An 18,728-nucleotide genomic window follows, 5' to 3' on the forward strand; every position below is an offset into this window, starting at 1 on the left:
ACTCTCCCCTCCCCTCCATCCCTCCTCTGCCAATGCGACTTGGCTAGGCTGCTGTCTATTTCAGCTGGGTGAAGAACAACGGGCCCCGTGCGTGATGAGCAAAAGCGTCTGACATGCAGCAACTGCAGTATACTGGAGCCCGCGGCTACCGAGGAACTCGTGCTCGTGTGCCACCGCATCGATTTGAATCGATGCGTCTTGTCCATGCACTGTCGGCGTGGCCTAAAGTACGGGCCAAATCTGTCTGGCTTCATCTTACACTCGACACCCCCTCCCTCATTCTCCCCTGACCTGACCTAATCAGGAAATCACCTAGTCAATCAATCCTGCCATCACCGGCGCGCGTAATCTGAAACTACGCGCGGAGTATGTCTCTTAACTCCCCTCGCGGTGGCGGTCCAGCCAGCCCCATCTTTACTAGATTTGGCGATTTACTGGTCATTAACCTATGTACGGAGAAGGGGGGGCCGGCAAAACAAAAATGCGAATAATATACCAATAATAATATTAAAATAATAAAAAGAAAAAAGAGGGGGGGAGCTTATCTAGGCCCCTGCTGCATTGCATTCGGACATTTTTCGACTTGTCACAGGCACAAATCATAGTCCGCCGATGGCGTCGATTGACCATTTTATTTTCTTTTCTCGGCGCTGGGATGGTGGCCAAGAAAATTGAATGGCAATGGTTCGTTCACCGGAGTAGGGTGTACGTGCGTTTGTGTGGATTGACGATGATTCTCGGCCAAGGGCTTGCGTTGCAATCCACCAGGAGGGGAATGTTGCAGACAGAAAGAAAAGAAGTATTGGGAAAAAAACAATTCTCAAAATGATCTTCTCAGGTAATGAATATTGGTTGCTGGCGGGATGATCTTCTCCCGACACGTCTATATAAACTGGTCATCTTCTGGCACTTCCTTTGGTTTCTTCCATCCTCATCAAGCCTCTTTCTCTCCTATCTTCAACTCTCCACTTTCCAAGGGATAAAACTCTCCTTGTTCCCACCTATATATACCTTGTGGTTTTTCCCTTCGCAATGAAAGTTGATACCCCCGATTCTGCTTCCACCATCAGCATGACCAACACTATCACCATCACCGTTGAGCAGGACGGTATCTATGAGATCAACGGTACCCGTCAAGAGCCCGTGGTCAACCTGAACATGGTCACTGGTGCTAGCAAGCTGCGTAAGCAGCTTCGCGAGTCTGATGAGTTGATCGTGTGTCCCGGTGTCTACGACGGTCTGTCCGCCCGTATCGCCATCAACATGGGCTTCAAGGGCATGTACATGGTATGTCTATCCTGACTTCTACTTCTACTTCTTCCCCGCAATCAGTCAACACACACTTCTCCGCTTCCGACAAACAAAGATCATACTAACGGAAGGGTATTTAGACCGGTGCCGGCACTACCGCGTCTAGACTGGGTATGGCCGATCTGGGTCTAGCCCACATTTACGACATGAAGACCAACGCGGAGATGATCGCGAACCTGGACCCCTACGGTCCTCCCCTGATCGCTGACATGGACACTGGCTACGGAGGTGAGCAAGAAAAAAATCCCCATAATCCCCTAAAACTTCCATCTATCCCCACCGTCCGCCAAGACATAATGATCTACCCGCTCCAAAAAGCAAAACGGCAATATAAGACCCAATTTCCCCACTAACCACCAAAAATAAAAACAATATAGGCCCCCTTATGGTCGCTCGTTCCGTTCAACAATACATCCAGGCCGGCGTTGCGGGATTCCATATCGAAGACCAGATCCAAAACAAGCGATGCGGTCACTTGGCAGGCAAGCGCGTCGTCAGCATGGAAGAATACTTGACTCGTCTCCGCGCCGCCAAGCTCACCAAGGACCGCCTCCGCAGCGACATCGTGCTGATTGCCCGCACTGACGCCCTCCAGCAGCACGGCTACGATGAGTGCATTCGTCGCCTTAAGGCCGCCCGCGATCTTGGCGCCGATGTTGGTCTCCTTGAGGGCTTCACCAGTAAGGAGATGGCGAGGCGGTGTGTGCAGGACCTTGCGCCTTGGCCGCTTCTGCTTAACATGGTGGAGAACGGGGCTGGGCCGGTTATTTCCGTTGATGAGGCTAAGGAGATGGGCTTCCGTATTATGATCTTCTCGTTCGCTTGCATTACTCCGGCTTATATGGGCATTACGGCTGCTCTGGAGAGGCTGAAGAAGGATGGTGTCGTTGGGTTGCCGGAGGGTATGGGGCCGAAGAAGTTGTTTGAGGTTTGTGGGCTGATGGATTCGGTGAGGGTTGATACTGAGGCTGGTGGTGATGGGTTTGCTAATGGTGTTTAATCATTTTTTTTATGTTTTTTCTTTGACTGTTCACAAATTCCCTTTTTTGTTCGTTTACTATCTCTGGTTTTGTTCGATTTCCCTTCTGGTATCTAATTTTGTGTGGGTGAGAGTTGTTGTTGGATTACATTGGATGGGATGGGAGGGATGGGATGGAAATCATTTTCGGGATCAAAGTGCAAGGAAAGAAAGGATGGAAGAAAGGGGGGCTGTGTTGTTTATTGAATTTTCCAAAGTGGGGAAACCGACATTTATTTCCTACTATACATATCGCAACTTGCGTGGTACATATACTATTATATACTACATTACCAAGAAGGGAAATGGAAATTGAGTGGTTAGATTTTCATTCATTCTACGGAGTACTACTTAGTACTTACTTGACAGGTAACATGTTTTTGACCGATAGAGTAACTCGCTACTTTCTTACTGTAACTTCCATCTGACCTAAGCAATCATAATGAAATTATAACGAAACAAATGTAATTTGGTTGCCTTATGCTTATTTACTTACTCCTCACGTCAGATCAGATCTTAAGTAGTATTCGGTACGTGGTTTGTTTCACTCTGCAAACCTTAATGATTCTAACAAATTGTATTCGCAGTGAGCAAACCAGCACAAAGTTCTAGACCCTGACAGGAACTACACACCCTGATCGACAGATCCTTACCTAAGATAGTAAGTGGTCTCTGCTATCGTATTCCAGTAGGTAGTAGTAAGCAAGAATAAGAAAGCAACAAGAATAATTAACTAACAAACTACTAACTAGCTAGCTAGCTAGTTAGTTAGTTGGCTACTGCATGCATGAACACGGAGTCGCCGTGCAGTGCAAAAAAAATTGGTGCGTGCTCAGCTGCAATCTGCACACTGCCACCCTCGCCCTACAGAAGAAAACATGCTGCTAAGCTCCACTTTCTTCTTACCGCGATGAAACTAGGGCCAATAATGATGCAGTTACTATTGGTCCCACTGGGGTGGATTGGGTAGCCTTATGGTTGTGAACTTTGTCGATCTTCTGGTGTTTCTTCTTTTATCTTTTGGTTTGTTTTTCTTTTGTTGATTTGTCTGATGTTGTGTTGTGTTTGCTTTTCTTTGGGTAAGGAGGGATTGGAATACTATCATATGAAAATGGGAACTATGTTATGTTGTGTTATGCTATTGATTAATGGATGGGGATGATCTGCGTGGAAATTAATGTCAGAGTCTTGTCTGATTCAAACTCCGTTGTCCGTCTGATGTCAGCCAGCCACATTCATACATCCACGCAATCACAATCAATGCCAAGGGATATTCAACCCCTGAATGGAAACGCAGGGTCCAACGAAAAAACTCAATAAAATAATGTAACAAGAAAAGGAATATTCATCAGCAGAGTGCATCAAAACAAATCATGATTCGTTCATTCCATCCATCCCCTACTGTCACTGCCACTTTCCATATTGCCCCCCTGCATCTGAATCTCAATTGATCTCGTCTCATCACATTAATGTCTCCTGATGCACCACAATCCGCCACTCTCCATCACTTCCCTGGCTCCATGTAGTCGACCCGGTGCCGCGGTACGTCTCTTCTCCGCGGCGCGCATTTATCTTGTATGTTACTGACCCAGCCATCAGGTCGATGACGATCACGCGCACCTCCTGCAATTCGTACTCGTCGAAGTGATGGAAGGGTGGCTTCAGCGCCTCGCTGATTGACGGCTTCGAGTGCAGGTGCAGAACCTCGCGCTGCGGAAAAAGAAGGTTGGCCTCTTCGTTACACATCTTCTTGATCTCGGGCCCCGGGTCAGCGGAGGTGAGCGCCGTCCAGAGACGACGCTCCTTGCCGATAAGGTCTTCGCGGATGCGTTCGTGTATGGAGCCGACCATTTTCGGTGAATCCGAGCTGAGCTGATGTTGTTTCTTTGGATCCGACTTTGTGGTTCCCGATTAGACTTTCGTGGGTGACTACTGAGGGATTAGTTGAGGGTATCTAGCTGATAGCGGTTGTCATGTAAGCTCACCTGAATGAGCCGGTCGGGGGTAATTCGTCTAAGGGGTATCCTAACGGGTGGCAGAACAAATCGGCGATGCAGGGTCCAGGATGCGACGCGATGCGATGCAATGCCAGCAGAAGAAAGGGGGAAGATAGAAAGATAAAAAGGAAAGAGTATAACAGCCAACAAGTTGGAGGGAGACGGGAGGGTGACGTCACAGTTCAACCCCACGTGGATGACGTCGTTTCCCGATGACATCGGCCAGTTGACTCTCTCCTTCCCTTTTCCCCCTCCCCCCAATGCTTTATCCCTACGTCTGGCCTAATTATTCGCTTTAGGAATAAGGTCATGGACACAGCAGATGCGGACTCATTTCCCGCGATCGGCAGGCGCACGGGAGCATCTCGCAGCTGACGATGACGCGGCTTTCTCTGCTGCATCTGACTCCTCCGGTGCAGCTGCTGCCCATTGCTGCATTTCCCATTTAGAGAGGGCCCTTTGTCCACTTGTGGAGATACTGCAGTTGGGCTTCGCGTCCAGCGTAATCTTCAGCGGTGGAATGTGATCGCATGGAGCGGCTCTTTCATGCCATCCTCTCACGGACAAGAACGATCGGTGTGACGAAGTCATCAAAGCTGACGTTGACCTGTTACGCGGATTTCCTGTCAACTCACACGGTGGCACGCCGCAGCTGGGGTATATAATCCCTTTGTGACTTAGAGCTGTTCAGGGTTGAAGGAAATTGTCCGAATAAGAGGACGCCTGCGGCTCTGCCTGATGACCATGGCATCCCCTCTCACACCCGGGAGCATCATCGCTCAATAACGTTCCGACCGTCTCTCGGCAGCCCGACATCATCCCAGCTGCTCCATGGATCAACCCGCGACCTGCCACTCCGCTCCGAGGTCGTACGAGGCCGTTGAGGTCTGCTGCCGCCAAGCATCTGACATTGCTTTGGATCGGCCAAGGCAGCCACGGCAAGGGAGGCCAATGTATTTGTAGCAGCAGTGCAGCATCTCCACCAAGACCGTTCTTGGTGGAGGAGATCGTCGGAGATCTGACCGCGCAATGTGAGATCCCCTGCCGTCCACGTCAGCATGGCTTCGCGTCGGACCTGTATGGAGGAAGGGGGATGGAGTCCGGTCAGGAATAACCTCCACTCGACCGAAACTGTCTAAGACAGCACTCATCATACCCTTGCCATGTGGAGCGATCCCGGCGAGTCAGTTTCGAAAACTGAGTTTGGGGCCAGCTTTAACTTCAATAAACTCGCAGCGATCGGTGGGATCCCTAGAAGATCCTCCGTCTTCTAGAATCTGTGAGCTGCCGGTGGAACCATCTCGGTCGGATTGATCGATCAGACGATTGGACCCTGGGATTTACCAAAGTGGCATCACGGTCGCAAGCTGGCAAGGGACGATGCATTCCTGCTCGAGTCCACGGATGGTCGGCGTGTTTAGATCACGTGACGGTATACCAACACTCCGTAGGCTTCGTGACAGACGCCAACTGGCTGACAATTGGATTCCAGAATGCTCGGCTGGATTGCTTATTTCATTGGGTGGTGATCAGCATATGTTCGGAATATTCACCCGAGTGGCATGATAGGAAAGGAATGGAATGAGAGCCGACCAACGAGAAGCCTTGTCTGGGCAAACCACTGGTGTATTGGCGATGATTGGGTCAATGAAGCCCAGGAGATTCCCAAGGCCGGCGAATATGATGTGAGTATTGCTTAGTAGGCCCTAGAGACTGACATTCCTCTTGCATTTGGGGTACTAAATGGATTGACTGTCTTGTCAAGGGATATGACTGTTCTTATTTTATCAACGAAGATGCCTGGTGTCTTTTCCCAGCGATCCAGCTATAATCAGGTATGGAAAGCCTCGCATGAGAGTCTGAGCGGGAATGTAGTAGGAAAGATTCCACGGACATGACATTGCGACCAGGAAGGAGCGAGATGTTTATGGCCGCGGCAGCAAGCAATTACCCACGCGAGATGAACAACTGTACATAGCCTGCTGGCATTTTATCTCCCACCATAGTATTCTACGATGTCGATGTAGTGTTTGTACGGGTGACAAGCGACATTCATGATGTTTTGTCGGAATGGTGATGCTCGAAGTAGAATTCCGGATAGAATTTTAACGAATGCTTAGTTGGATCGATGAAGATGTCATTGACTAGACGACAGTAATAGCTCCTTGGAAGTGGACTAGCCGTGCACTAGATTAGGAGATGAATACCAGGAGTGGTATCCAGTGGTTTACCTGGACTGATGTTGCTAGTACTACCCTCCCGGAGATCTCCTATCATCATATACTTACCTGTACTGTCCAAGATATATATTTCTTCGGGGTACTCCTACTAGCAACACTAGCAATGGCGATAGTAATACTGCCAAGGAATAAGATAACGTGCAAATAATGCAGATTCACACCCGGCTATGATCTCTTCCTCATTAGTAACTCATCCATCTAATCAGTACGCCCTACGGGGTCTGAATGCAACGAGGTGGAGAGTGCCGTGGTGGTGATCGGAAAGTTCTTCAGCTGGGCGCAGCCCCGCACGTGCCCTGCCTCGTGCCCTCATCTTCCTTCCATTGCAGCCCCAACACCTTCACAACTCTATTCATCGGGATCTGAACTTCAGCTTCTCATATAAAAAATGAACTCAGCTACGGCTGAGGACATGCGCGATGTCACCATATCTGCATAGGGATTTGGATCAATTGCCTAGGTGCAGCAATGGAAGCATCGGGAAGCATGATGGAGAGGAGAAATCCGGTGGAATCCCTCCACTCCGGCACTAATGGCGCCGTTGATAGGCCGGTGAGCGATAAGGCAATCTAAGTTAATTAAATTGCGCGATATTGGTGGTGCGATGGTTATCGGCCGGCTCCCCGCTTATCTCTCTGCTATCTTTTCCCATGTTTTGCCTTTTGGTGGTTGTTTTGTTCCTGCGTTAGCTCTTGGCTCCGTCCCGTGGTACCACGGGGAATTTCCTCTCGTGTGGTGGGAACAACATTCAGGAACAGGAAATGATTGATGGCATCTATCTGCTGTATGCCATACCTTAGTCTACCGATGATCTCTGTATCCATTGACAGCTAGAGGAAAAATGGAAAACGTCCGCGGCAAACTCAGCTACTCAATCGCGTCCCATTCTTCAGCCGGGTGGAGAACAGCACTAAACTAACTATTCCAACTAAACGCACCGCAGCAACCGGCTCGGTTCGTACGGAATGGATTGCCGATCATTGGCTTTCTGGCAGGCACCAATGCTACCCTCTCCGCTCTCAATGCAAATCCTTCCTAATCAGCCCGTCTCCCGGGCAGAGTTTTACAACAATGTGGGCATTTAGCACGCGACGGTGGGTCGACTAAACCACCCAATGGCCAAATCCCGATAGCTACGCTGTTGATACGCAGAACAGAAAGACCTCAATCGCAAGCTATAAAGCTGGTCTTCCCCAACATCGCTCTCACCATCCAGCCATTGCAGCCACAACTTGTGCACTCGACCACCATCGCACACAACATGCAGCTCCTTCAATCCGTTTCCACGGGCCTGCTGCTCGCCAGCAGCTGCCTGTCCTCCCTTGCTGCGGCTCGCTCCGTCCCCGCGGCCAAGAACATCGCCGCGCGCCAGTCCACTGACAAGATCGCTCCCAAGGTCTTCATTGTCTCCATGGTAGCCCACCCTCATCTATCACCCTAACCCAACCCCACCATGAATGCTGCCATATACTAACAAACACCCAGTTCGAACCCGAAGCCGCTATCTGGTGGGGTATCCCCGAGTTCAACGTGCTCGAGCACAACATCACCATCCCGGGAGCTTCTCCCCTCTTCCCGGACGTGCACTGCACCGCCGACCACAACATCTGCCAGCTGGTCACCGGTGAAGCCGAGATCAACGCGGCCGTGACTGTCTCCTCCATCATCTTCAACCCCATCTTCGACCTGACCAACACCTACTTCCTGATCGCCGGTATCGCCGGCGTCAACCCCGAGCAGGCCACCATCTGCGGTGTGACTCTGGCCCGCTACGCCGTCCAGGTCGCTCTGCAGTACGAGATCGACATCCGCGAAATGCCCCCCAACGCCACTACCGGCTACTTCCCCCAGGGCGCCTACTACCCCTGGCAATACCCCGGCAGCATCTACGGCACCGAGGTCTTCGAAGTCAACGACAACCTGCGCCAGATTGCCGCCGCTTTCGCCAGCAAGGCCACCCTCGCGGACTCCGACGCCGCCAAGGCCTACCGCGCTAACTACAACACCTCCGACGGCATCTACGCTGCCGGTGCCTCCGCCCCCTCCGTCGTCCAGTGCGATGTCGCTACCAGCGACGTCTACTACTCCGGTAACATCCTCGGCGATACCTTCGCCAACACTACTAAGGTCCTGACCAACGGTACCGGTACCTACTGCGCCTCCGCCCAGGAGGACAACGCCACCCTCGAGGCCATGGTCCGTGCTGCTAAGGCTAAGCTCGTCGACTTCTCTCGTATCATCGTCATGCGTACTGCCTCGGACTTCGACCGCCCTTACCCTGGCGAGTCGGCCCGCGAGAACCTCCTCTACGCTTCTACTGGTGCCTACGAGCCCTCCGTCCAGAACATCTACAACGCCGGTGTCAAGATCGTCGAGGGTATCATTAGCCAGTGGAACGCCACTTTCGCTGCCGGTATCACCCCCAGCAACTACATCGGTGATATCTTCGGTACCCTCGGTGGATCCCCGGACTTTGGTCCCTACGCTGATGCCGCTGAGGCCGGTGTCTCCCTCAAGCGCAGTGTGCCCCGTCGTCGCAGTCTGCGGGGATACTAAACCAATCTCTTCTTAGAGAGAAGGAAGATCTTGTATGAGTATGATGCAAAACGAGCATGAGTATGTGAACGAACTTAATTAATATCTAGCTAGCTGGTTAGTTAGTAGTAGCTAAATCAGTCAATGAATTGACATAATAAAATATCTATTCCACCTATCACCCTCTCCCCACCCAAATTAATCCAATAACTCCACAGGAAAAGCCCTAGCCAACGCCTCATACCCCCTCGGATTCAAATGCAAATGATCCCCACTATCAAACTCCTCCTTCAACAAATCCCTCCCAGACCCATCATCCCTCCTAACCACCCGGTCGAAATCAACCACCCCATCAAACACCCCCGAGTCCCGTATCCACCCGTTCACCCTCTGTCTCGTCCTCTCCCGTTCCGGGTCGGAGTACGGCTGCACGACGGACGCATTCGCCGGTGTCCCGAACGGCGTGATCGTCGCTCCAATCACCTTTATCCTTGCCGCATGCAGCCTCGTGACGATCTGTTTGTAGGACATGATGATTCTATCGCCTACGATTTGCTGCGCGGTGGGAGAGGTGGATGCTGTGCCGATGTCGTTGACGCCTTCGAAGACGATCGTGTGCGTTATGCGGGAGTGTGCGAGCACGTCGCGGTCAATGCGCGAGAGGGTGTTTGGGCCAAGGGAGTCGTGGAGGAGTCGGTTGCCGCCGGCGGCTTGGTTGAGGAGGGAGAGTGTCGATGTTGGGGATTCGGGTGTACGGAGATATGGGAGGAGGAGGTCGGGCCAGCTGTGCGTAGCATCATCATGTGTCAGAAGTGTATATATCATAGTGAGCCAAATGGGGGTCAGGGTACCGATTATTCTCATTCGTATCGCTCCCTCGTCCGTCTGTGAGACTGTCGCCGAGGATTGTGCACCCGTGGTACGTATCTGGGAGGAGGGCTTCGATGGTGGAGATGAAGTACCTTTATTTTATCTCCCATTAGTTAATGTCTTCGACATATCAGAAGCAATCGATAAATATAGAGAGGGTGGTTATACCAATGCTCCACTCCCACCACATCCCCCCCAACTACCTCATCCACACCAACTAAATCCCCAAACCCCATCCATGACGTCGTCCGACTCCCCGGGTGAGATGTAATATCCGTCCCGTTCTGCCCGCTCTCCAGGTACAAGTCCACTGTTAGTGTTGTTCCCGCTTGTTTCGGGAGGGTGATTGGGTCTGAGACGATGAGACTCCCTACTGGAACGAGGATCGAGGCGTCTCCGTCGAAGGATAACGGGATTGTGGTACCCGGGATGATGGATGCGCTGCCGAGGGTGTTGTTGGCTGGGACGGAGATGGCTACGGAGGTGATGGGAAGGTCGGTACTGCCGAAGGCGTTGGAGAGACGGAGACGGATGGTTTGGGCGGGTTGAGTGAGGCGGAGGGTTTGGCGGAGGGTCGTGTTGGGGAAGATGGAGGGGGTGGAGTTCTTTTTGGATCAATGATTCAGGCTGAGTTAGTGGTGTGTACATGAAGGGGGAGGGGGAGGGGGGTTGTACGAATGGGGCTGGGGGGAGGTTCGCTGGTTCGGTGAGTTGGGGCATCGTGGTCCAGATGTCGACCCATTGGGATTGGGCTTGGGATTCTGACTGGGAGGAGGGAAGAGGGGTGGAGAGAATGGGCAGGGCTAGGGAGAGGAGGATCACGAGATAAAGGGGGAAGTTATGACGATTGTGATGGGCCATAATTGCATTGATGGTACTCAATTGAAGTGATATTCTTGATAATCTACCTTTATTCCATGGATAGTTCGAGCAGATGGGGTGGAGCAGATATACGCATGGTATCGGCTAAATGGGTAATCTACAATGATCGACCGGCTCCACGAATGCGGGGAAGCATATCAGGCAAATTGCACTTGTTGCTATCATACAGACGATGTACATGAAGTGGGGTTAATTACAGACGGCTATATACAAGTAGATCTTGATGCACCGTCAGTATTTCTTCAGTGTCTTAAACCACTCCTCAAACAGCTTAACCTTGGCATCTGATGCGGTCGGAATTTCACCCCATCCATCGCCCACATGCTGCACCGTCGCGTTCTCTTCCGTGACAGGCCATTGAGCCAGGGATCCTCCATTGGGATTGCCTGTCTTGATAAAGTTGGCCCAGTATCCATTCATTTTCCGTGCAATGGAATAGTCTGCAGCCGTCCACGGCTTGTCCGTACCGTACAGGTTGTTCAGCACGTAGTTGATCTCGGATTCATGGTACGCCCCCTGATCCTGGCCTGGCGGAGCGTGGTCCCAGAAGTAGGTATATACAGGACTAGTCCTCGCGGTCGCCCAGAGTTGCGCCCATAGCCAAGTGCCCACCTTGGACCGGTCGGTCCACTGGGAGTTGTAGGCTCCCGGGGCTGTTCGCGTTGTGTTTCCGGGGTACTGCTCCAGGAAGCGGGACAGCCAGGGCTCGCTGAACGTCTCATTCATGTCTGCCAGGTACTCGGATACCGTGAGGTTCAGGCCATAGCTAGCCCCGCTCTCATCCTTAGTATTACCTGTAATGATGGGCACATCCTGCGCCAGACCCTTAATGAGTGTGTTGTAGTAGGTGTCCGGCATGGCATAGTAGTCCAAAGTGGCGCCGAAGCTCCATTCGCTGCTGCTGCCGAACGTTCCGCCCGACACGACGAGATCCTCCATCGGCAATTCGCGCATCTCGGCGATGGAGCTGCAGTTCACGCTGGCCATGAAGCGTTCACCCTGGGCTAGCTGATCCTCCAATGTGCTGTAGCCTTCTGCCAGACTGGTGCAGAGGGGGTCGTGCGGATCCCGAACTCCGCTTTCAATGATGGCACCGACAATTAGGCCCTTAGTAAGTGGGCTGTTGAGGATGTGCTGGGTGGCGGCTGACCCAGCGGATTGGCCCATCACCGTGATGTGCTCAGGATCACCGCCAAACGCGGCGATGTTCTCGTGGATCCACTTAAGCGCTGCAAATTGGTCGAGCATGCCCCAGTTGCCGGAGCTGTTGGATCCCGTCACCTTGTAGAACTCCTCCGACAACTCCGGGTGTGCAAGCCAACCGAATGAGCCAGTACGGTAGTTATAATTAACGTAGACAATACCCTGGTCTGCCATGCCACCACCATCAAACAGGGCATCAGCAGCCGTTGAAAGGGCGGGATAGCTCCACATCACAACCGGGAGCTTTGCGTCAGTGGAGTTGGCGGGACTCCAGATGTTGAGATTTAAGCAGTCCTCGTCGATGGTATACTCAGGGCTGCCCTCAGTAGCTGACGGGCAAACATTTCCATAAGACTTCGCATCAAGGGTGCCGTTCCATGGGCTTGCCGGCTGGGGTGCCTTCCAGCGGTTCTGACCCCCGGTGGTGGCGGCAAAAGGGATGTTCTTCCAGACGGTGATGTCCTTCCAATGGGTCAGATTGCCGGCGGGCTCGCTGGTGAAGGCTGGGTAGCCTTGAACGCCACCAAACTGCGTTTTGATGACGGTGTCATAGAGCGCGGCATTGGCCCCGATTAGGAAAGGGGTGAATGTGGCGAGAGCGAGCCTCGCACGGCGAGACTGATTCATCGTGTCTTGGATGCTAATAGGGGCCAATGGAATGGTTCAGAATGATGGTGAAATGATGGTTCGGGATGCTTGGGAACAGAGACAGCGTTTAAGTAACTGCTGCAATGCATCGGAGGTCGGCGAGCGGACCTCTTAACGGTGCTCCGACAGGTATCTTGCATCTTCACGGATATTTGCGCCGAGGGATACGCGGTCTGATCTCCCATCAGTGTGAGGATCATTGCCGTACCCGGCTCTACGACGATCCCCTCGGACAGGATGACGCAAAATAGATTGATTTGGAACTGTGGTACAACGCCTGCCCTGCGGAAATAAGGTAGGGATACTCCATCCGCGGTCCGTTATTGGCCCGCTTAAGCAAAGCTCCGCAGGTCGGAGGTCGGAGGTCGGAGGCAAAGATAGAATGTTATCCGCGATGGGTATGAGTTTGCGTTTCAACTAGGTTACTCCCAGATGCCGCACCTGCGATGGCATGTTCTGCGCCTGCTTTTCTTGATATCTGTCGGAGCGACGCGTAATCTAAGCACTTCATTTGACCTGAAAACGTTGGCTCACAAATTATTGAGGGCTTTCGAAGACGGTTGGTCCAACTAGCCTTCGTGATCCATAGATTGGTTTCATGAAGTGTCGTTATATTGATCCTCGAGAGGACACTACAAAACAGCCCGCTCCCACAACGCTGAAAACCACGTTCTGGATTTAAGAGGTAACACTCGTTCCCTCCAAGTGCCATGTCAACCTTCAATTACAGCTCCCGGAGACTCCACCGGCAGCGTGTATTCCAATCCTCCTTTGATAACAGCGAGGTCTGACTTGCGTGCCATCAAGACATCTCGCCTAGCAAGGGTCGATATTATGTGCCTTGACCCCGAAAACCAATCATATGGCACAAAGAAATGGCGAACGTATAGCTCTTTGCTATCCTCCGGTGTGTCCAGATCAGCAGTACAGACCCAGGAGTGGGTATCCAGAAAGACAACCTTGCTGGACGCGGTAACGCCGATACAATTTGCGATGTACTTGCTCAGGGTGGCTACTCTGTTGATAAGGCATTGATTCGATGTCCGGTCAGTATGGGTTAGCTTGTTCTCTAGTAGCGTATCTTTCTGTCCTGCGCATTTTGCCTTGGGACTATCAGGCTTATCTCCGTTGCAAACGGCAAATGCCTTCGCATCGAGCAGGTAGAGCCTGCATGTCTTAGCTGGGCCATCTAACTCCGATAACTCGAGAAGTATGCGTTGTTTCCTTGCGGATGTGCATGGAAAGGCATTCTTGATCTGTAGACCATCCAAATCAATTTGGACCTCGACTATTGCCACTTCCGTCCAGTCACTCCAAGTATAGATACGAGCGGTCGCGCCTTCAAAGCATATCACATGTTCTTCCGAGTCATGATGTTGCAGCCACTTGCGGATGCCAGGTCTCGACGAATATTTTCGCATGTCTAGTTGGTGGCCGCCAATACTCCACAAATGATCTGATCCTCGTGTGGACAAAATGAATTTTCCTGCGACATCACTAGCCAGTGCCTGGGTAATTGCATGTCCGCAGTCGAGGCGTGATCGGAAGAGCACTTCGTCTGACAGCCAACCTTCTGTCGGTGACTTCTTGAGTCTCCACCCTAATATTCTGTTCGACACGTCGATGCTCAGCAGGAGTTTGGCCTTGGGTAGCCAGCCGAGTGCGTGAACACTGATCTTATGACGATAGAGTGTACGTATCTCATTGCCAGATCGCATATTGTAGAGACATACTGATCCGTCGCTCTTGCTGCAGAATACGGCATCTTCCTGGACGTCCACAGTGAGTGCAGTGATCTTGACTCTTGTCTCCGTGGCTACTGTTTCGACCAAAGTATCGGACGTTACCTGACTGCTGCCGTCTCCGCCTGAGTCTCCAAGAAGAATAGCAGGTTCCCAGATGTTACATTCCGTACCCCTGATGTCGGCCAGTCGCAGGCTATCCGGGCTGAATGCTAATTCTTTGATGTAGGATTTGGTGGACTCAACTCGGTAGAGAAGCGTTAAGGTCTCGAAGTCATATATTTGGATTATTCCAGATCCGACACCTCCCGCAAGTAGACGCCCATCGGGACTAGCTGCTAGGGTCTGACAATTGGCCCGGAAGCTCACAAGAACCTCATCCTGGAATGGATCCACGAGGGTAAGCTCTCCATCGAGGTAGGCTACCACAAGGCGTTCTATCGAAGGGTTAGGATTGAAAATCAATGCAGTGACCATGTGTCTGCTGGTTTCGCCACTGGCGTGTTTCTTCCCACAGCTCCCATAATAAGCGTCCTCCTGGAGGTCCCAGAGGATGATCGGCCGTCGGCTGTAGGCAACTGCCATCATTTGGTGACCGACTGATATTGATACGGCGGAAGGGACTCGATGTGTCTGAACTTCCATATTGTCAGAATCGTTCAATGGCCGATGGGGATATTGAATATCGCCGCCGTCGAGTCCCCACGACGCCAAGTAATTTTTGGCCGACACAACTATAAGTCGATCATTATAAACTATCATCTCCAGTGGCCGGGATGGGGCGGGATAAGTGGAAATCAATCGGCCACTAAGAATCTCCCATGTGTTGATTGTCTTCATTCCGCATGCAGCAATCAGCCCGCGTCTGCTAGACAATTGCAAATGCATAACTCTTTCTCCATGCTCCAGTGTTGTAAACTCTTGACACGACGTAGCATCGTAAAGCGCGACCTTTCCGGAACTCAAACCAACTGCAAAAATCATCTCGCCGTAGCAGATGGCCGTTGTTTGACTTTGACTGAACTCAATACATGCCATTCGATCATCCCACTGGTTCTGAGAAAGGCCCATCACGGAAAGCCTTTTCACAGTCTTGCCAGCATTGTAAATTGTGGATTCCTGAGGGCAGAAAGGTATAATGAGAGAGTAAATGGCCGCGGGTGAAATCAGTAGAGCGTCAGAAAATTTGGTAGCAACGCGTACCAGATCCGTTGTCCAGCCTGTGATAAGAGGAGTGTCATCACTAACAGGCGGGAGATGTGCCATACAGGTTTTGAGGTATTTCCTGAGATATTTCGCGGCGCGGATGATAAGATTAAAATCCTCGGTCTGCGCAACCATCTCTATCCATGACAGGATATTCGCCTTGAGAAACTTTACAAGTAGGTGGAAGACATCAGTTGCAAGTGGACTTGACTTTGACAGGTGGAACGAGAACTCTGAACAGGCATACGCGCAGAAATTTGACCTCTTTCTTGATGAGAAGGCCGTAGCACCTCGTCTACTCGTCCGAGGGGGCTTCATCTCGTCGTCTGTGAGGTACGTAAGGCAAGTTCGAGCAATGCGAGTATGTGCTTCTTCCTTCCTGATAGCATACTCAGACTTGAGGTTGGCGTTGAGAAGAAACTCTCTCGCCGTCTCATGAGCCATCTGAACCTTGCCAAGTTTGTCAATTGTCACAAACTGGCCACAGAGTGATAATACACTTTCCTCTAACCTCGGAAAATGATCATTGACGTCCAGCCCCAAGGCGACTTCAAGCTCGGTGATTTTGAGTGGCCTCGCTGCGCATGTAGTCCAGATAAGAACAGCCTTGCTTAATGTCTTTCCCTGTGAAGCTTGCGACATCGATTCGAGCGATCTCATATAGAGCTGTTCCATATCCCGAGGCATATCCTGCAGAGCCTGGCTTATCTCCTGCTCACTGTGCGAATTCGACAATTCTTCCAGTACCAAGGCAGTCCACAGAAACGACCCTTGGGACTTATCCAAAATCTTGGACACTAAGTTATTGCGGTCTCTGTCTCCACCTACCGCCAAAGACCCTGTTCTGGCCTCGACGAGCAGCTTTATATCCGGGAGAGTATCAGACACGGAGACTTGCTCGGACATAACCTTATGCGCTCCAAGCGATGAAAAGTATCGGCATATCCCCGGTGTCGCCCTACTAGTTACCAGTATCCGTAGCCGAGTCGATTCGTCGAGATTGGCCAGCATGGCATCGAAAAATAAAGACAAGGAGGCACATTCATCAAGTGCGTCAATCACCCAATAATGACCCTCAGGAATAGCCCGAAGAATGCCGGGTTGAAATAGCCTTCTCCATAGAACTCGCTCGTCTTCACTATCAACTCTGACTCCCTGGCTTTGCATCTCAAGAAGTATGTTCCTAACCTCGGCATTTGTGCAAGCCATCTGGAGAGCCAAGGAACGCAGGCATCCACTAAGTCGACTTTTCGACTTATCACCATGTCTAAAGAAATAGAAACTACAACCAGCCCTGGTCTTGTGTAGCTGACTGACAACATATCCAGCAAGCACCGACTTTCCAGTGGCTGGTTTTCCATTGACCCAGAAGACGATTGGACTGCTGTTTTCAAAGCTTTTCCAGGTAAGGAAACTCGACTTGGATCCAAACCACTCACAAGTACCTTTCATACGAGCGTCTTCGAGAAGGATAAGGTCATCCTCAACATTTTCATGAACGCCTAGATATGTCTCCAGCTGCTGTAACTGGATTCTCACTTGCTGTGTTTTCAACTTGACCACTTGTATTGAGTCAGAAACTTGTCCATATTAGTGTCACCTGTGGAGTGGATATGGGGACTCACCTGAATGCGATATTCGGCTTACGGTCAATGCTAAGGCATTCCGAACGGTGATATAGTTAGGATCTGTGACCGCATCGAACTTGCAGATTGAGCGATGATCGGCTCCCAAAGGGATCTGTTGCTCCTCGCGATATCCAAGAGTGGCTGAATCTGGGTCCACGATGAGTATGCTGAACAGTCCAACGGTAAGTTTGTATGTCTCATAGAATGACCATAATTCCATCTTGCCGGAATGATTCCGAAATTCATCGTTGATAGATTGTATCGTACTGGAGCCTCGCTTGAGGTCGGAGACGTAAGCGCGAGAGGAATGCGTTATCTTGAGGATATTCTCAAGTAGCTTAGCCGAGTCAGACCCTCTGTGAGGCGTGGCAAAGAAATAGATTGCATGAAAGCGCTTCACGAGCTTTTCAAACAAGGTGTCTTGGCTCGCTAGTAGATAAGCCTTTTTGATAACCAAGCCGCCCATGCTATGTCCCAAGAGCACTATCGGTGTGTCTTCATGACTGAGATGTGGAGAGGTGCTCAACTCCCCTAATAGGGATTTTGCGAAATGGTGTATGTCTAGACAGTTGCCCTTGCCCTTCAAATAGTCTGAGTTGTACCCGAAACTGTGTACTCTCACATTGCTGAATGCGGGGTCCTTGGGGAGCCACGCCTGTGGCCAGTAGTGGTAGCTGGCGGTTGATTTGCTCCATGTTTTCCGAGAACCACCACCAAGGCCGTGTACGAAGACAAACTCAACGTGAGGCTCCAATGGCGAATGGAGGAGATTTAGGCCAAGAGGGCCTTTTGGATCGTCCATGCTGACTATACTCTGATGAGGTCATAAGTACGCTCCTTCTGGAACGACACCACGTTCACGAACTACGAATGTCTGTTTAGCCATGTCTGCAGTCAAGACACCGTGACAGAGAGAACATACAGTTACTATATATAATAGCCCAACAGCACGGTAGTGGCCCACCGGGCCTGCTTGGGCGATTGGGGTAGGACCAGGATGAGACAACGGAAGGGCAAGGAAGCGGAACTGCACCCACCTTTACCGTTGTGACCTTCTATAAGCAGGATTATCTGATTATTATAGGAAGGTAGAGTACCCAACAGCTTTGGGATTTCTGTCAACCTACCATACTGCCCGGAGGGAAAGAACGGCCTGGGCGCTAACGTTAACACCCCAGCGAGTATGCTAATCCCAATAAGCAGTTGGCGCTTCGACGGCCTCTGGTGCCAAAGTACGTGGCTGGGTAACAATTTCCCATCACACCTACATACAGTGGGGCGCGTTAGGGACGTTGAGTGGGTGATTTAGCGCCCCTAAGCACCCTAAGCTGCCAAAGGGGAATGATGGCGGCCCGCATCAGCCATCCCTCCTCATCCCAGGGGCCATTGGAAGATACGATCGATCCATGCGGTCTTTCTCGTACTGCATTCTTTCTTTTACTTCATGG

General features: G+C 51.3%; 6 protein-coding genes across 6 annotated transcripts; 2 read left to right on the forward strand and 4 right to left on the reverse strand.

Annotated features, from left to right (window-relative positions):
- Window positions 1-931: 931 nt before the first annotated feature.
- On the forward strand, window positions 932-2,522 carry BO88DRAFT_179542 (isocitrate lyase/PEP mutase family protein). The gene is made up of 4 exons (XM_025701730.1): window positions 932-1,287; window positions 1,392-1,539; window positions 1,689-2,417; window positions 2,516-2,522. Exons 1-3 carry the CDS (start codon window positions 1,033-1,035, stop codon window positions 2,309-2,311), a joined length of 1,026 nt encoding a protein of 341 aa, XP_025558299.1. The 5' UTR covers window positions 932-1,032; the 3' UTR covers window positions 2,312-2,417; window positions 2,516-2,522.
- A 1,037-nt stretch (window positions 2,523-3,559) lies between these two features.
- On the reverse strand, window positions 3,560-4,361 carry BO88DRAFT_491435 (nuclear transport factor 2 family protein). The gene is made up of 2 exons (XM_025712858.1): window positions 4,315-4,361; window positions 3,560-4,258 (listed from the first exon to the last, which is right to left on the reverse strand). Exon 2 carries the CDS (start codon window positions 4,178-4,180, stop codon window positions 3,791-3,793), a length of 390 nt encoding a protein of 129 aa, XP_025558300.1. The 5' UTR covers window positions 4,181-4,258; window positions 4,315-4,361; the 3' UTR covers window positions 3,560-3,790.
- A 3,278-nt stretch (window positions 4,362-7,639) lies between these two features.
- On the forward strand, window positions 7,640-9,235 carry BO88DRAFT_446988 (purine-nucleoside phosphorylase). Its single transcript, XM_025710323.1, has 2 exons — window positions 7,640-7,980; window positions 8,052-9,235. Exons 1-2 carry the CDS (start codon window positions 7,828-7,830, stop codon window positions 9,120-9,122), a joined length of 1,224 nt encoding a protein of 407 aa, XP_025558301.1. The 5' UTR covers window positions 7,640-7,827; the 3' UTR covers window positions 9,123-9,235.
- A 64-nt stretch (window positions 9,236-9,299) lies between these two features.
- BO88DRAFT_350903 (SGNH/GDSL hydrolase family protein) lies at window positions 9,300-10,691 on the reverse strand (the record flags this gene model as incomplete). The annotated part of the gene is made up of 3 exons (XM_025703515.1): window positions 9,300-9,885; window positions 10,203-10,576; window positions 10,647-10,691. The coding sequence occupies 3 exons, from the start codon at window positions 10,689-10,691 to the stop codon at window positions 9,300-9,302; spliced, it is 1,005 nt and encodes a 334-aa protein (XP_025558302.1).
- Window positions 10,692-11,079: 388 nt separating this feature from the next.
- Window positions 11,080-12,889, reverse strand: BO88DRAFT_474265 (carboxylesterase/lipase family protein). The gene has a single exon (XM_025711806.1). The coding sequence runs from the start codon at window positions 12,681-12,683 to the stop codon at window positions 11,085-11,087; it is 1,599 nt and encodes a 532-aa protein (XP_025558303.1). The 5' UTR covers window positions 12,684-12,889; the 3' UTR covers window positions 11,080-11,084.
- A 528-nt stretch (window positions 12,890-13,417) lies between these two features.
- On the reverse strand, window positions 13,418-18,082 carry BO88DRAFT_458038 (NACHT and WD domain protein; the record flags this gene model as incomplete). The annotated part of the gene is made up of 2 exons (XM_025711020.1): window positions 13,418-17,214; window positions 17,278-18,082. 2 exons carry the CDS (start codon window positions 18,080-18,082, stop codon window positions 13,418-13,420), a joined length of 4,602 nt encoding a protein of 1,533 aa, XP_025558304.1.
- Window positions 18,083-18,728: the final 646 nt, after the last annotated feature.

This window comes from Aspergillus vadensis (assembly GCF_003184925.1).
Source record: "Aspergillus vadensis CBS 113365 unplaced genomic scaffold BO88scaffold_30, whole genome shotgun sequence".
Taxonomy (NCBI): domain Eukaryota; kingdom Fungi; phylum Ascomycota; class Eurotiomycetes; order Eurotiales; family Aspergillaceae; genus Aspergillus; species Aspergillus vadensis.

Excerpts from the sequence above, each read along its gene's own strand:
- BO88DRAFT_491435 (XM_025712858.1), bottom strand. The coding sequence starts at position 4,180 with ATGGTCGGCTCCATACACGAACGCATCCGCGAAGACCTTATCGGCAAG.
- BO88DRAFT_474265 (XM_025711806.1), bottom strand. The coding sequence starts at position 12,683 with ATGAATCAGTCTCGCCGTGCGAGGCTCGCTCTCGCCACATTCACCCCT.
- BO88DRAFT_179542 (XM_025701730.1), top strand. The coding sequence starts at position 1,033 with ATGAAAGTTGATACCCCCGATTCTGCTTCCACCATCAGCATGACCAAC. Across the intron at positions 1,288-1,391 it reads GCTTCAAGGGCATGTACATG|ACCGGTGCCGGCACTACCGC; the intron begins GTATGTCTATCC and ends AAGGGTATTTAG. Across the intron at positions 1,540-1,688 it reads CATGGACACTGGCTACGGAG|GCCCCCTTATGGTCGCTCGT; the intron begins GTGAGCAAGAAA and ends AAAACAATATAG.
- BO88DRAFT_446988 (XM_025710323.1), top strand. The coding sequence starts at position 7,828 with ATGCAGCTCCTTCAATCCGTTTCCACGGGCCTGCTGCTCGCCAGCAGC. Across the intron at positions 7,981-8,051 it reads AGGTCTTCATTGTCTCCATG|TTCGAACCCGAAGCCGCTAT; the intron begins GTAGCCCACCCT and ends ACAAACACCCAG.